An 18,077-nucleotide genomic window follows, 5' to 3' on the forward strand; every position below is an offset into this window, starting at 1 on the left:
CATTTGGAAAGCTTCTATTCTCTTCTTGTCCAAACTATTTATCGTCCACGTTTCACTTCCATACATGGCTACACTCCATACAAATACTTTCAGAAACAATTTCCTGACACTTAAATCTATACTCGATGTTAACAAATTTCTCTTCTTCAGAAACGCTTTCCTTGCCATTGCCAGTCTACATTTTATATCCTCTCTACTTCAACCATCATCAGTTATTTTGCTCCCCAAATAGCAAAACTCCTTTACTACTTCAAGTATCTCATTTCATAATCTAATTCCCTCAGCACGACCCGACTTAATTCGACTACATTCCATTATCCTCGTTTTGCTTTTGTTGATGTTCATCTTCTATCCTCCTTTCAAGACACTGTCCATTCCGTTCAACTGTTCTTTCAAGTCCTTTGCTGTCTTTGACAGAATTACTGCTTGCTCAATATACAGATTGAATAACATCGGGGAGAGGCTACAACCCTGTCTCACTCCCTTCCCAACCACTGCTTCCCTTTCATACCCCTCGAGTCTTATAACTGCCATCTGGTTTCTGTACAAATTGTAAATAGCTTTTCGCTCCCTGTATTTTACCCCTGCTACCTTTAGAATTTGAAAGAGAGTATTCCAGTCAACATTGTCAAAAGCTTTCTCTAAGTCTACAAATGCTAGAAACGTAGGTTTGCCTTTCCTTAAACTAGCTTCTAAGATAAGTTGTAGGGTCAGTATTGCCTCACGTGTTCCAACATTTCTACGGAATCCAAACTGATCTTCCCCGAGGTCGGCTTCTATCAGTTTTTCCATTCGTTTGTAAAGAATTCGCATTAGTATTTTGCAGCTGTGACTTACTAAACTGATAGTTCGGTAATTTTCACATCTGTCAACACCTGCTTTCTTTGGGATTGGAATTATTATATTCTTCTTGAAGTCTGAGGGTACTTCGCCTGTCTCGTACATCTTGCTCACCAGGTGGTAGAGTTTTGTCAGGGCGACTCTCCCAAGGCTGTCAGTAGTTCTAGCACTTCCTGTCGATCTCATTTTTGAGACGTTTGTATTCCTTTTTGCCTGCTTCATTTACTGCTTTTTGCATTTTCTCCTTTCATCAATTATATTCAGTATTTCTTTTGTTACCAAAGGGTTTCTACTAGCCCTCGTCTTTGTACCTATTTGATCCCCTGCTGCCTTCACTATTTCATCCCTCAAAGCTACCCATTCTTCTTCCACTGTATTTCTTTCCCCCATTCCTGTCAATTGTTCCCTTACACTCTCCCTGAAACTCTGTACAACCTCTGGTTCTTTCAGTTTATCCAGGTCTCATCTCCTTAAATTCCCACGTTTTTGCAGTTACTTCAGTTGTAATCTACAGTTCATAACCAATAGGTTGTGGTCAGAGTCCACATCTGCCCCTGGAAATGTCTTACAATTTAAAACCTGGTTCCTAAATCTCTGTCTTACCATTACATAATCTGTCTGATACCTTTTAGTATCTCCAGGGTTCTTCCATGTATACAACCTTCTTTCATGATTTTTGAACCAAGTGTTAGCTATGATTAAGTTATGCTCTGCGCAAAATTCTACCAGGTGGCTTCCTCTTTCATTTCTTAGCCCCAATCCATATTCACCTACTATTTTTCCTTCTCTCCCATTTCCTAGTCTTGAATTCCAGTCACCCATGACTATTAAATTTTCGTCTCCCTTCACTACCTGAATAATTTCTTTTATCTCATCATACAATTCATCAATTTCTTCGTCATAGGAGGTAGTAGGCATATAAACTTGTACTACTGTGGTAGGCGTGGGCTTTGTGTCTATCTTGGCCACAATAATGCGTTCACTATGCTGTTTGTAGTAGCTTACCTGCACTCCTATTTGTTTATTCATTATTAAACCTACTCCTGCATTACCCCTATTTGATTTTGTTTTTTTAACCATGTATTCACCTGACCAAAAGTCTTGTTCGTCCTGCCACAGAACTTCACTAATTCCCACTATATCTAACTTTAACCTATCCATTTCCGTTTTTAAATTTTCTAACCTACCTGCCCGATTAAGGGATCTGACATTCCACGCTCCGATCCGTAGAATGCCAGTATTCTTTCTCCTGATAACGACGTCCTCCTGAGTAGTCCTCGCCTGGAGATCCGAATGGGGGACCATTTTACCTCCGGAATAATTTACCCAAGAGGACACCATCATCATTTAATCATACAGTAAAGCCGCCTGCCCTCGGGGAAAATTACGGCTGTAGTTTTCCTTGCTTTCAGCCGTTCGCAATACCAGAACAGCAAGGCCATTTTGGTTAGTGTTACAAGGCCAGATCAGTCAGTCATCCAGACTGTTGCCCCTGCAACTACTGAAAAGGCTGCTGCCCCTCTTCAGGAACCACACGTTTGTCTTGCCTCTCAACAGATACCCCTCCGTTGTGGTTGCCCCACCAATGGCAAATTCCATGTGATGGGGGGATCTTTGTTAGGGGACCAGATAAAAATCTGAAAATTTCACAGTTGATAGACCTTTATGATATCAAACTTCAGTATAAATTTCGACGTTGAGATTCAATTGGAAGTTATGGAAAAAAGATTACTAACACAGGTCAAAAATACCTGTGATATCTGGTAGGCTAATCGAATAAAGTATACCAATTGCATAATGCAACACACCACATTACACTAGCTAATAATTATGTGTTGAAACAGTGCTGTGGCAATTGTTTCAGCAGGCCAAGAATTGCATCTGCAAGCCTATACAAGTCTGATTGTTGCCCTCCTCCTTACACCAACAATTGTCTACTCACACTTATTTAGCTAGAAGTTCTTGAAGTGTGCAGTTGAAAACTGATGTCTCAGGGTTCCGTTGGTGTTGTTATTAATGAAGCTTGTCATAAAAATGTGTATGGAGTGTATCTGAATTGAATATTACAGTGAAGAAGAAAAATTGTTGTTTTACTTAAGAATCGGCCCAGAGGTCAAATAAACATGCAAGTACCGTGAAATGAAATACTTGAAAAAATTTTGTCACGTTTTTGGTCAGTCTTGCATGGAGAACATTAGAAACCTATAACAAAAGGTCTGCGAGAAATAACATTTGATCATTATTCTAATAATAAAAGCCCTTTTGCGAATCTCATACCAGGAAAATCATTGTGTCCAACATGTTATTCTAAGATATTTGTAATTAACAAGAGAGAGGATAGTGAAACCTCAGATACAGCATTTTGTGATTTATCAGCAACCATTAAAAAAGTAGACACAGCTTGTGAAATCCTGGGTATATTGCCTGCTAGTAAAATTAGAAAACTAAGTCAAGATAAAAGACCAAGTGCCTTGAATACAAAAAGTGAGGAAGTGGCAGCTACATTCAAAAAGAATTTGGAAGATTCATCTCAAAATCCAATTTGCACTAAAACAGATGGAAGCTCTAAAACTTCACCAACTGAATTTGATGATTTGTTAGAAAAAATAAAAACTAAATGCAGTACTTCAAACAAAGAGAATAAAATTAAGATTATCTGTTTACTGCCAAATCCTTGGAGTCGAGCAAAAGTTAGTGATGAATTTAATGTGTCAGAACGTCTTCTTACGTTATCATGGCAATTAGTAAAAGAACAGGGAATTTTACCAGAATTACAAAAGAAAAGTGCATCTAATTTGGTAGTGAAAACACAATCAATAAAGTTATTAAGTATTATGATGATGACAATAACAGCTGTTTGATGTCTGCCAAAATAAGACTTGTTTCTGTGAGAGAAAATGGTTCTAAGATTCAAAGACAAAAAAGTCTAATATTGTGTAATTTAAATGAACTATTCACTGAATTAAAAAAAAAAAAAAAAAAAAAAATCCCGGCATTAAAATTGGTAGATCGAAGTTTTGCGAGTTGAGACCAAGATGGTGTATCATTGCAGGGGCATCTGGCACTCATATTGTTTGTGTTTGTTTGTATCATCAGAACGTAAAGTTGATGATAGATGGGGCCAATTGAGTTCACCTTTTGGAAGTTATGGTATGCAATAGTGACAGTTACAATTGTATGATCAGGGGAAAATGTGAAGATTGTCCAGGCAAACAAGGCTTACTTGACGTTTGAAGAATCCGAAGAAGACAGTTTGATGCCTGACAATATAAAATACAAAGAATGGGTGACACAAGACAGAACTGAAATGGTGACAGTCATAAAATCACGAGAAGAGTTTCTTGAAGTGTTGGTGGCTAACCTTGAAAATCTGAAAATGCCTCATTTTATTGCAAAAGCTCAAAGTAAATTTTTGAAAGACAAAAAGCAAACCTTGGCAGCTGATGAATGCTTAGTTCTTGCTGACTTTTCGGAAAATTATTCCTTTTTTGTTCAAGATGAAGTACAAGGGCATCATTGGATAAACAAACAGGCCACAGTTCATTCATTTGTATTCTATTATAAAAATAAAGATAAACTAATGAGCCACAGCTTTTGTGTCATAAGTGACTGCCTTGAACACAACACTACAGTAGTGCACATTTTTCAACTAAGTTAAACAGCACCACTCTTCCTTAAAAAGCTGATTTACTTTTTGGATGGGGTAGCAAGTCAGTATAAAAACAAAAACAAAAAATTATTAACATGTCCTTTCATAAAGATGATTTTGGGTTTGATGTAAAATGGCACTTTTTCGCTTCATGCCATGGGAAGAATGCTTGTGATGGTGTCTGGGATACAACAAAGCATGCCGTCACGAAAGCAAATCTGCAGGGGACCGATGACAATCATAACACCTCAAGAAATGTTTGAAATCTGTGAAAAACATATCAAAGGAATTACCTATTTTTTCGTACCATGTGAGGAAATACAAGAAGTGTATTGCAGTGTCTTGAAGGAAAGGTACAACACTTTCCAGAAGGTTAAAGGCACTCAATCTTTTCATTGTTTTGTAGCCCATTCACAGTGTAAGATCACACCAACTTCACCTGATAGTGAACTTCCATCAGTGTGGAAAACTTGTGCAACTGGTTCTTCAAAATAAAGACATAGTGGCTTGTGTTTACGATTAACAGTGGTGGATTAGCGAAGTCTTCTGTCAGTATTATTACATAAGAAAATGCTGCATTCAACAATTACAGGTAACTGTGCTTACCTTTTGAAATTGTTCAAAGCCAAAAGTTAGATACGCCAGACATTATCTGTCATTTATGGTTTCTAATGCCTAGAAATTAATTTATGATCTGTAGTCTTGGATTGGATAGCCTCTGTCATTAGTACAGGATGGCCAGTAACAGTTTGAAAAGCTTTTAATGTTGTTGCAGGGTAGTTTGTGTGGAGAAATAATCAATGGTTGAAATTAGCCCATAAGGTGGTGGTGTGTGCAAATCCAACCAGCCTGCCAGAGGCATTGTTGCCATGTGTGTTCCTCATTCGGCTAGCTGAAACTGAGTGCAATTTTTGTGTCACCATCTTTTTCAGTTTGAGGAAACTAAACGAGGATCATGTTTGGCAACATTATCTCTGGTAGGCTGCTCAAATTCATGTGTGCAATGACTTGATTGGCTAACTTCAGTGCAAATTAAATTAGAAATGGTCCAATGTATCCAATTTTTTTCTTAACAATTATTTCTCAGCCATCCTAATATGCAACACCCTTACAAGCTTTCCAGACTGTTTCTGAGCCGATATGAAACAGACTGGTGGTGTTTCCATCACAAATTCCTTGTGACAGAATAACTTTGCAGTTTGTAAAGTTACATAATGACAATGCTTGCTTACCTTCAGGAGTTGAAATTGCAAGTACTGCTATTAGACGTATTTAAAAGTAGATGAAACCATAACTTAGTATTCTGAATTGTTCGTTCTTCCTTGAGGAGGAAAGAGGTCAGCTTTGTAAAGGAAGTGGTGCTTTTTTTTGACCCTACATCGTGGGGGACTAGACTCTTGTAAGGACAAGGGGAAAGCAAAAATCTCTTTCAGAAAATATAATTTCTTTTGTTTCTGTTTTTTGTTGTTCTGAATAATTATTCTTACATGCATTAAGTGTTCAGCATTACCTAACAAACGAATTTAAATTTTCAGGACGAACCCCTGCTTGCTCGACAAATAGTGGATGAAATGAAGCGAAATGCTTCATTGAGAAAGCCTGTATTTACAGAAAGAGTTCTTAAAATGTTCACTCAGAAATCGCATGATGGCAATACGTAAGTACAATAGGTTTTTGTTCCTTAGTTTTTTAAATCTGGTAAATTGAAGCATTGACTCTTAATTTGATTGCTGTTGATGAACTGAAATAAAATCTAAAGTCATCAGCAGAAAAGTAATGCCAATAGAAACAATAGAAAGAAAGTTAACAGACCACAACCAGCCACAAATTACACTGATCCTAGTTGTATTTTGAGTGCTGAATTGAAAACTGTTTTTGGTTTTTTTCTGTCAGGGATAGTTTATGAGTAATCGCAATTTAATTTCTCTTTTCAGTTTCTGATATAGTGCAGCAAACGTGAGGTGAAAATCGACAAACAAATGCACATCTTTATGATGTTATAAGTTCATCACATTAATGGAGGGTGGGATCTAACATATAACTCAGTAACCTTTGTGTATACACTTTGAAGCATTTATTTGACATGAGAAATTACAGAAAATTGACAAACAATGAGCCACTGCCTTGTAATGCACATCACTTTTTTCTCTTGTATTGTGAATCTTTCTTCTCTCGAATGATATTCCAGCAATAATCTGCTAACATAGAAAGTACCTACTTCCCTTCATAGCACCTTTCTATGGTAGAAATGTCTTTATGGAATCTTTCCCCATGTTCATCCGATACGTCACTACAACTCTCTGTGAAGTAGTCCAGATGAGAGTCCATCATATGTACCTTCAAAGACATATTGCACCCCAAATCCTGATATGCTTTGATCATATCCTTCACCATTGCTTTGTAGTTAGTAGCTCTTCTTCTTCCGAGGAAGTTTTCAGACACCATCTTGAAACAGTCCCATGCGGTTTTTTTCTTTATCAGTTAAACATGCTTCAAAATTTGCATCTTTCTGCAGCTCCCTGATTTGTAGGCCCACAAATACACCTTCCTTTATTTTTGCAGCTGAAAGACGGGGGAATTTGGTAGATAGATATGCAAACCCACAGCCTGTTGGATCCATGGCCTTCACAAATTGTTTCATCGGGCCACGTTTGATGTGAAGCGGTGGAAGTAGTATATATTCAGGAGCTACCAGACATTCACGTTGTACATTCTTTTCGCGAACTTTCCATCTTCGCCTAGGCCATTTCTTTTTCACGTAGTGATAATTTTGGTCTCGACTATCCCACTCGCAAAGAAAATAGGCATACTTTGTGTAGCCTTGTTGCATTCCCAGTACCATAGCAATTACCTGGAAATCTGCACATGTTTTCCATTTGTGTTCATTGTATTTTAATGAATTTAGCATCCTTTGCACGAATTCGTAATTCTCTTTCGTCAAACTAGCGTAAGCTACTGGAACAGAAGGTATTTTATTTCCGTTATGGAGCAAAACACCCTTCAGACTTGTTTTCGATGCATCTATGAAAAGTCTCCACTCCTGTGAAATATAAGTGAAGTTCAGCACTTTCATCAATGTCATTGCAAAATGTCAGTGCTTTGTCAGTTGAAAAATAAGAAATAAAGTCATGTTCTCTGTGCCTGAACACAATGATTTTAGTACTTTGGTGCAGTAGATTATACTCTTGTAATCTTGAACCAAGCAGCTGCGCCTTTTGTTTAGTTAGTCCTAGATCACGTACTAAATCATTTAAATCTGCCTGTGTTAACAAATGTGGCGATGACTCACTTGTGCAGTGATATAAAGAATCATCATCTGTGATTTCTTCAGTACTACTTATTTCACTGTCACTTGGAATTTCACCTCGAGCTTTTCAAGGTACTGGAAGGTTGTCGGAATGCTGCACTGGCATTCTCGCTGAAGGCAGATCTGGGTAAACACTGTGCCTCTTTGACTTTTTGTTTGTAAAACCCTAAATTTTTGTTAGACAGAAATAACAATCAGTAACATGGTCCTTAGGCTCCCTCCACACCATGGGAACAGCAAACAACGCCACATTCTCTTTTCCTTTCCACCACTGAATTAGTTTGCAGTAACATGTAGCACAACAGAAATGTGGTGCCCATTCTTCATCTTGGTCTCCTACCTCTACTCCAAAGTAATGTTTGTATGCTTTCTTTATGATTGAAGAAATTTTCTTCCTATTTCTGGCAAAAGTGGACTTCCCACAGATGTAGCAGAAGTTGTCCGGCTTATATCGTCATCCATGACGACGTGGCATTTCTGCAAATTTAAAAATACCACTTTGGTAATACACCTGTATTTAATTAATAGTAGGGAACTAGAGGAACGCTGATGTGTAAAAACAAGCAGTCGTTTTACCTTCAGCACCAGGCTCGATCAGTTTACATATAGGAACTAAAATATTCAACCGTGCTCGGAAATATGACAGACAGTTACTTGTCAGCCAAAACACCCACTCGTTAAGACTGACACAAATTGCGGCTAACACCACTGTTGTAAACTCGATGCACCTGCCCCTAGGAGGCATGAAGCTTTACTGCCGAGGCAGCGACCGGCTGTTGCTGTTCAGAGTTAATGAGATGTTTCAGGTGGTCTTAATGACATAGATGTGGCGGGGGATAACCTAATGATGTCTGATTCTTCCCACCTGCTGTTGCACAAGAAATTATCATGTTCTATCACTACCGGATGCGACAACATACCCGTATTTCTCTATAACGTCTCTGTGTTTGCCATGAATTGTGAATATACATATATGTACATGTTACATAGAAAGTATCCCTGAGAATGATATTTTGTTTACATATTTGAATTTCCCACAGTAAAATGGTCTAGAAGCACATACTTTAATATCAGAAATAGAACCCATGTTGAACAGTGTTATTTGAGAAACTATTGCTTTACTGTCAGGTATGCCCCTTACGGGATGGCTGTATTTATATTTATTACATAGTCTGTATCTTAAGAAACAGTTTTATTGTGCTGTGTGACAACATTTCCATTACATTATGTAAGAAATATCCAGTATAATTTGTAGTCTGACTAATTGTTAGTGTTGGGTCACACGCATCATGAACACCATCTAGGATAGCTGGAAGACTAGGAATCATCCCATGCATTGCCTTCAGATATTTAGGGAGGAAATGGTAATAGCTGGGTGGGTACATGAACTCTGTTCTACCGTAGGGGAGTCCAGAGTGCTAACTGCCCCACTTGACTCTGAGAACAAAAGAGGAAAACTTCAGAGTTGGTCAGAGCTTTAACTCTCATGAACCATGTAAAAACCATTTAGGATTGGACTAATCATTTTTTATATATTTTCTTTATGTTGATTGTTACCAAGATATTCCGATTTTGAGAGCTACTACATATTTGGTTTATCATCTCCTTGTAAATAATGATTGAGAAGACATTATTACTATTTTTTTTATTTGTGCTAAGGAATTTTTTGGAAAAATAATATTTGAATATTGGATTTTCAGTGCACTTCATGCTGCAATACTCCATAAGCAAGAAGTCTTACTAAGACACATGTTGGATGTATTGGCCAGGGAACCACAGCATTATTTGCTAAATTGCCCAAATGATAGCCAGCAGGTAAGCTATTTTTATTTATTGAAACTTCAGTTATCAAGTATTCTATTTAATTTTTATTATTGGATATGTGTTGCACAGGTCCCTACAGCAATTTACTAGCACTAGATCTAGGATGTGCCAAGATTTAGTTACATACCAGCATTCATAATATACATCCATATAAGATGCCATTGCAATTACCTTCAAAGTCCGACATATTTAAAAAATCGTTTTGCTTTATCTTGTAACTGCGACCGGAACGGTCGTGGGGATGACGTGACGGAAAACGCGGCGGTACCCACGAACAACACAAACGGGAGAAGATGGACACGACTGACGAAGGACCTTACGACGACGACAACAACAACAAGAACGAAACAACCGAGTCACAAGAAAACCTGACTAGACAACCATATCCACTCGTGAACAGAACATGAAAGTAAATACACTGTCTAAGGTGAGGTGGTATGTACTGAGACATACGCATGATTAGACTGACTGGCTGAATGAAAGGCAAGCGCTTAAATCCATGATCGGGGGCTATTGCTCGCTGGGACCACATGTCGCACTATGGCGCCCTCACACTAAATGTGTGCCAGGAGACGCGCGCCGCCACGGCTTATGGCGTGATGGTGCAGAGACCTCTAGGGGTCTTCGATGTCCGTATCGTCTGGTGCAGATTCAAATTCCATGACCCGCTGTACCAGATACCTCCCCCCCTGAAACTTGCGCATAGGGGCAGAACGCCCCAGACGATGCTGAGGTGGGTGGCAGTGGGAAGAAGAGCCAGGCTCGTCAGCCGCTGTTGGCGATGAGGAAAGGATGCCCGCTGTATCACCGATAGCCGTCCCAGACTCCAGGGCAGGGCAGGGAGCTGCCGATCCCCCCCGGGGGCGGGGAGGGCCAATAGCAGGCCCGCGGGGAGATGGCAATCGGGGGCAGGGGCAGCGCCTCGAGGACCACGTCTGTACCCAAAGGAGGTAGGGGATGAGGCAGGGGCATGCGGGTGGAGCTGATTATGATGGCGGCGCTCCAACCCTTTTGACGTCTGCACTGACGTCACATGTCGCTCATTGGCTGCGACGACTGTGGCAGGCGTCCAACCTGCCTTGTGCCCATACTCAAGTGGGCCCACAATGGCCGTGCCGGGGGCATAACGCTGCAAGGGCTGGGAGTGGGAGCAGGAGGGGGATGCCATCAGCAAATAGACTGTGTCCGTCAATTGGCGTAGTGCGATTGATGCTCAAAAACAGGGTGAGGCCCACCGTGGTTGGAGATGTGTCAACTTGTTTCAAAGTTTGGACAAGCCTCCGCCACGCCATTGGATGAAGGGCGGAAAGGGGGGCTACGGATATGTTTGATATCGTTGGCCTGACAGAAGTTGTGGGAGGACGCCGCCCTGAGTTGGGGGGCCATTATCGGAGACCAAGTGAGTGGCGGGCTCTCAATGGCGAGAACCTGGGCCTGGGTCGTGAGTGTAGCGTCCGTGCTGGTGGACGCCATGCGGACAACATATGGGTGTTTTGAGTAGGCATCAGCGATAAGTAACCACATGGACCCCAAAAATGGACCCGCAAAATCGATACGGATGCGATCCCAGGGCCAGCGAGGCACAGGCCAGGGTGCAAACGACTGAGGGGGGTGGCTTGCCTGGCGACGCGCACACACACACATGGTGCACCCACGGATCAGGCGGTCAGTATCGCCATCGATGGCTGAGACCCTGTGAGTCCATGACCCAGGAACGATAGGATTGACCAGGCTGTTTATGGTACTGGTGGAACTCCAGCTGAGAGGCGACCACATGGTAGCATTGGGAATAATAGTTTATCAGCAAGGGAGGCATGTCTCCTGGAAAGAGAGAGCCACAGGATCGGACAATAGTGCCAACTTGCGGTGAAGAAAGAACGTATCTGGGGAGGCCCAAGGCATAAACGACGACTGCTGCAAGGAGTTGTCTGTGACTTGAAAAGCTGTGAAATGTTGTTTCAGTCAATGTAAGTACGTCTTCCAGTCTTCTTTAGCGTCATTAAATGGTGGGAACGACGTCGGACGTGGGAACACATCTGACACCCCGAGGACTCGGGAGTTGTTTTGGTAATGTGTCCCGGGCACCGACTTTGTCCATTAGCAATCACAGCAGCCACTGCAAGATATCTAACTGGAGCTACTGCTGCTGCATGAGCTGCTGCTGTTGCTCCAGCAGACAGACCAACTTCGCCTCCATGCCAACAATGACCACCTCGTCGCCAAAATGTTGTAACTGCGACCGGAACGGTCACGGGATCGATGTGACGGAAAGCGCGGCATGGCCCGCGAACAACTCAAACGGGAGAAGACAGACACAACCGATGAAGGACCTTATGACAACATCAAGAACGAAACAACTGAGTCACAAGAAAACCTAACCAGACAACCACGTCCACTCGTAAACAGAACACGAAAGTAAATGCATTGTCTTAAGGCGAGGCGATATGTCCAAAGATGTACGCAAGGTTAGACTGACTGGCTGAGCGAGAGGCAGCCACTTAAATCCATGATCGGGGACGCCGCTATTGGCCGCTGGGACCATGTGTCCCACTGTGGACTCTCACTAAATGCATGCCAGGAAGCGCCTGCTGCCACGGCTTACGGCGTGATGGTGCAGAGACCTCTAGGGGTCTTTGACGTCCATATCGTCTGGCGCCAATTGAAATTGCGTGGCGTTTGGTACTAGACTTTAGATATGAAAAGGTATCTGCAATTTCTTAAGTTTTTGTGATATTTGATGAGAACTTCGAAGACTGGTGTCACAATACTAGAATGTGAAAAATTTAGGACAAACACTGGTCATTGATAAAAGTATTGTGAAGCTATGTGATATCCATGAGAAGATGTTATTTGTTTCCATATGTAAATATGCCTTTTTTTCTTATAGTGCTTCAACAGAGTAATGCCAATGTTGTCTCTTCTCTAGACACCTCTGCACACAGCTGCAGCTGGGAATCCTGTATCAGTGAAATGGCTGCTAAACGCAGGTGCGGATCCTGACAGGCAAGATGAAAATGGCGATACGCCACTTCATGTTGCGGTGAAACATCATGCCAATTTGTGTGTTGAGGAGCTGCTGACACCGTCAAATTATAAATCGGAAATGAAACCTGATGTAAACAAGAAAAACTCAACAGGTATGTTATTGGTTCTGTTGTTATCTTCATTCAGTAAGACATAAGGGGGTGTTTAATATTGAGAACTACAATATTTTGCCGTCAAAACGCAGCATAATAAGTTTACATATAACTCCACTGTGCTTTCCAATGCAAGAGAAAATTTATTTACAGCGTGTATCAGAAATACTTTTGACTTCTTGGATTCCCTTCTCACATGACAAAGAAGAAAACACAGGGTTAGAAGTGTTTGAATATTTTTATTAGCTCCCCATCCCCTGCTGGAAAAAAAAAACACCTACATTTGATAGAATGATTGGACAGTTATCTGTTCTCTTTTAAGTATTTTGCACGGTGTCCACGATTGGGAAGACTTTCTTCAACCATGCGCAAAAAGTCTGTGCAAGCGCTGCTGTCTCTTCAGGGGCGGCTTGTGTTTGATGCCTCCTGAACATTTGGCCTCGAGATGACTGTGTGTTTGTGTTGTCTTCATCATTTCATCACCAGTAAGTGGCAATATTGGACTGAACAAAGGTTGGGAATTTGTACCGGCACATAACCGCACAGTTGAGCACCCCACAAACCAAACCAATCATTCATCATCATCATCATCATCATCATCATCCTGAACATGTGCAATAAGCTGGTGTGTGCTGCATGGATGAGATTCTTCGAAAACTGCATCTTATAGTCCTATCCACAAGTGCTGTAAAGCCTTAAAACCTTAAACTGTTTCCAGGCCAGTCAATTTGAGCAATTGTGGTGTTGAGACATTTCACACCATGGAGGCATTGAACCTGCCAGTGAACATTTCTTATTCAGCTCCCATTTTGTACGGCACCTATACAAATTACGAAAAACACAAATAACCACAGAGCAGTTAACAGAAAAAGTTTAAAGTTAATTTAAGTGAGGAATGTGTAAATATATTAAATTGAAATAAACTAAGCTTTTACAATATGGTCCTTTTTTATCTCCTTAAATGTAATTTAGAGATAACATTGTTTTCTTTCATTAGGTGAAGACACATTATGCAACAACAACAAAATTGAATGGCATTAACTTACCAAGTGAAGGTGTGTTAAATTTATGAAATTTGTCTGCGTAGAAATATTGCACCACAACACAGCCATTTGGCAGCAGCAAATAACAACGTAATGGAATGTGTTCACTATGATTTGTCAAGTAACATAGACTAGTATAAAGTTCATACAGCCAGCACCATCTGTTGGTGTAAAATGATAGTATCTCCACAAAGCATCAAACCTAGATGGCTCTGACCCCCTCTCCCTGGAGCTCAAATTTCTCTTTTCCTGCTGCAGTTTTACATTTCAACTATATCTTGTCTACAACTTACTCTTTCTAGAACAGAGTGCCTGCTGACAACCTAGCTCACTCATAAAATGTCGATTCTGAATACTCCTACTTTGTTCCTTTATTTTGCACTACGTACATTGGTTTACTACTTGCAGTCCCCACTCAGCCTCTACCGTATTAAAAAAGTTTTAGATTGTGTAGGCAAGCTCGCCGTCTACCCAGCACAGTAGCCAGCCCGTTGAGAGGCATCGTCTGGTACCCGTATGGTGGTAACTCCCTGACCATACAGGGTCTCACTATTGGTTCTCAAGCTGTCATGCATGCTGTGGAGTAGGTGGCCGTCTGGAGTCGCCAGGCACTGGCCATCTCACCAGGTAGCCTTTGTTCCAGCTGGGTTACACCAATGGTGAGAGTAGGTGGCGTTATGGAATGTCCAAAGTTATCATCTAGTGGCATGGAGGACCCATCAGTCTTCAGTCAGACAGGCCACAGTTCAGTGCAAATCTTTGTGACTGTAGAAACTTTCCCTCTTTTGCTATGCCATGGAAGGAAAAGAAACCAACAAACTTCTCGACAGTTACTGAGAGTTCCTTGTTCACATCCGAAAAGATGGAAGTCCTTTCTCGAAATGAAACTGATGGTATACGAAGGCGGTTCAAATATAAACAGGAATTTATTTTTTATTTAAATTCATTTACTGAAAAAATTAGGCAATTATAATTTGTTTTTGCACATAGATTCCTGCTTTGGAAATGCATTTGTCCCAGTGTATAGGCAGCTTTTTGATGCCCTCATCATAAAAAGAACTGGGTCGTATCAGCAGCCAGTTGCACACAGTCTTCCACACTATCGTCATATTCTAATTGTCGCCCTCCTGGAGCTTCATTAAGCGGTCCGAATAAATGGAAGTCGCAGGGCAGGGCGATAAGCCCGGACTGTCAGGAGGATGATAAAGTGTAGTCCAGTGCTTTTCCTGTAGCCTGGAGACTAACTGCAGTATGGGGTCATGCATTGTCGTGGAGGATCGATTGATCGTCTTTTGTGGTGATACGTAACTATGGCCTTGTTCAACAGTTCGCAGTTGTAAGCAGAATTGATTGTGCATCGCTCATTCAAAAAATCAATAAGCAAAATGCCTCCTGGATCTTTCCTCTGCCACTCCTTGCTGGCTTGTTTGGATTCTGGAGTGAGTTTGTGAACCCATGTTTCGTCCCAGGTGACAATCTGACTCAAAAATGCATTACCTTCTTCCGCAAACCTTGCTGTAAGCCTCTTTCAGGCCTCCAAATGTCTCAACTTCAGATTTTCAGTCAAAAGTATAGGGACCCATCTGGAACACATTTTTCTTAACTGTAGGTCGTTTGTAATGATCGCTTGACAGCTCCCATAACTGATTCAGACTTATTGTACAATATCAGATACTATTGCAAGTCGATCATCGTCAATAATCTCTTTAACTGCATGAATGTTTTTGTCTGTAATGCATGTCCAAGGAAGGCGATCATGTTTCTGATTTTCCACATGTTCTTGTCCTTCCTTGAACTTCGTATCCCAGGCAAACATAAGCATCCTTGATAATGATTAATCACAGAACTGTGTAGTCAATCTTTGGCAAATTTCCGCTGCAGTAACTCCTTCACGAGCAAGAAATTTGATGATTATGGTTTTCGCAGTGTAGGGGTGCACCTATTGCTCAGGCATCGTGATGTTACTTACGAAATGGCGGGAAATATCTAGCAGCATGCTGTCCTCACTTCTAATGATCCCATCTAAGCAGAGCAGAAGTGTGGGGCCAGTTGTACCAACTGTTGAGGTTCAGGAATAAATATCCCATTTATAATTGATCCCCCCCCCCCCCCCCCCCCCCCCCATATATGTGGTTTATGCTCATTCGAACATGTCTGAAAGAACAGGTAACATTTTGATCCTGCAGCAACTGTGAATCAAGACACAAAGGAATTAATGATGTTAGCTTCCAATAGACATTTATTAAATCAATGGGAAAATCTGAAAATTTGTGCCAGACCGGGATTTGAACATAAGCCTTCTGTTTACTAGGCAGCTGCACTGTCCACTGTGCCATCTGGACAAAGTGCTCATCACAATTGCGTGGACTACCCTGACACGCCTCCCAAAGGACCCAAATTCCCAACATATCCAGACATTACAAGTGTAGGCCCTCGTGCCCATTATCCTGATGGATCAGTGGTCAAAGCATCTGCCTACTAAGCAGAAGACTGGGTTTGAATCCTGGTCCAGCATAAGCTCAGCTTTCCCCATTTATTTAATCAGTTGCCCACTATTAGTTGATGTCATTAATTTGTTTGTGTCTTAAAACCAATTTTTTTTTATGTATTCAACAATTTCTCTTCCCTTAGCATATTGCAAAAACGATTCCGTCTTAATTAAGGTGGCAAATTCTTTCTAGTCCCAGGCATTACTCTCTTTTAAACGCCTTGATGGTGTTCCTTCACATTCCATAAGTACCTCAGCAAGGTATAGCAGTTAAATTTTCACTTATGCTGTAAATGAACGAAGATTTGTGTGAACATGTGGAGAGGTGAGGGATCATCTTGATACATTGTGTACGTTGAGAGGCGCGTCAGACAACAATTTTTACATCCAGTGTAGTGGTTTAAATGCCACTGCTTTGGGATATGTCTTCCCAGTGTATACATGACCCCATATGTGGCGACTGTTGATGGCCACTTCATGAAAATTCAATGCTTGCGCTGCCACTGGTCTGGAGTCAATTGTGTGAGTGACCACCCTCTTTGATCCCAGAAGTGTGTCAAACTACTCAAGGAATGCAAAATCAGGAACTCTTTGAAAATCAGGAAAAAAAGATGATTTGTACAGAGTCCCAGTGGGTACTTTGCGTTTACTTTCGCAAGGTCGTCAGCAGTATATGATGTGTTTATGGCCTGGATGTCTACTTCCAGTAGTCAGTGCAATTAAACATGACCGTGGGGAGTGATAGCCCCCTCCTCCCCGCCTCGTTGTTCCTACAGCATTATCTTTGGGAACCAACCACCTCACATGCAGACAGGTCACCATCTCGGAAACCCTCTCCCCGGAAATCTACAGATCAGATGCCCAACACTAGCCAGTGGCTGAAGGGACCACAGACCGAGGATCCCAGGCTGCCTGCTCTTCTTCAGTTACTACACTCACTGACCAAGCAGTTAAACTCTCACAAGAATGTCGAGTGCCAAAAGTTGCGAAAGAGAAGAGAGTGTAGACTTTGTCATGTGTACATATTTGAATGACTTGTTCCTCAGCATTTGATAAATGTGGCTGATATTATGAAAAGGATAGTTGCTATTCATCATATAGTGGAAGTGTTAGTCACAGAAAGGCACGACAAAAAGACTGTGACAAAATAAGCTTTTGACCAACAAGGCCTTTGTCAAAATTAACCATCCCCCCGCCCCCCCCAGCACGCACGCGCGCGCGCCCACACACACACACACACACACACACACACACACACACACAGAAACAGAAGTGCATCTCACACACACATGACCATAGTCTCTCAAAGACTTTTGACAAAGGCCTTGTTGACTGAAAGCTTATTTTGTGACAGTCTTTTTGTTGTGGCTATCTGCTACTTGGCATCTTCACTATATGGTGAGTAGCAAGTATCCTTTTCATAATAGTGTTACATTCCATCCTGTATTTTCCATTGTTTGATAAATATGGCAGACCTTGTTACGACCGCAGCTTGTGCAGTGATGACAATGGATAGTGAAAGAAATCGAAAGAGCTCTTCGGTACGCGACTTGTTGTTGTTGTTGTTGTTGTTGTTGTCTTCAGTCCTGAGACTGGTTTGATGCAGCTCTCCATGCTACTCTATCTTGTGCAAGCGTGTTCATCTCCCAGTACCTACTGCAACCTACATCCTTCTGAATCTGCTTAGTGTATTCATCTCGTGGTCTCCCTCTACGATTTTTACCCTCCACGCTGCCCTCCAATGCTAAATTTGTGATCCCTTGATGCCTCTGAATATGTCCTACCAACC

At 41.4% G+C, this 18,077-nt stretch overlaps 1 protein-coding gene across 2 annotated transcripts in view; it reads left to right on the forward strand.

The window, feature by feature from the left end:
• LOC126093176 (nuclear factor NF-kappa-B p110 subunit) overlaps positions 1-18,077 on the forward strand; it is an 88,808-nt gene that overhangs the window by 48,646 nt on the left and 22,085 nt on the right. For both annotated transcript variants that reach the window (XM_049908704.1, XM_049908703.1), the window contains exons 12-14: positions 6,025-6,146; positions 9,497-9,611; positions 12,547-12,757. In XM_049908704.1, the coding sequence (XP_049764661.1) occupies positions 6,025-6,146; positions 9,497-9,611; positions 12,547-12,757 (448 nt within the window). The remainder of the gene's footprint in view (positions 1-6,024; positions 6,147-9,496; positions 9,612-12,546; positions 12,758-18,077) is intronic.

The sequence above is a fragment of the Schistocerca cancellata genome, chromosome 1 (genome assembly GCF_023864275.1).
Source record: "Schistocerca cancellata isolate TAMUIC-IGC-003103 chromosome 1, iqSchCanc2.1, whole genome shotgun sequence".
In the NCBI taxonomy this organism is placed as follows: Eukaryota; Metazoa; Arthropoda; class Insecta; order Orthoptera; family Acrididae; genus Schistocerca; species Schistocerca cancellata.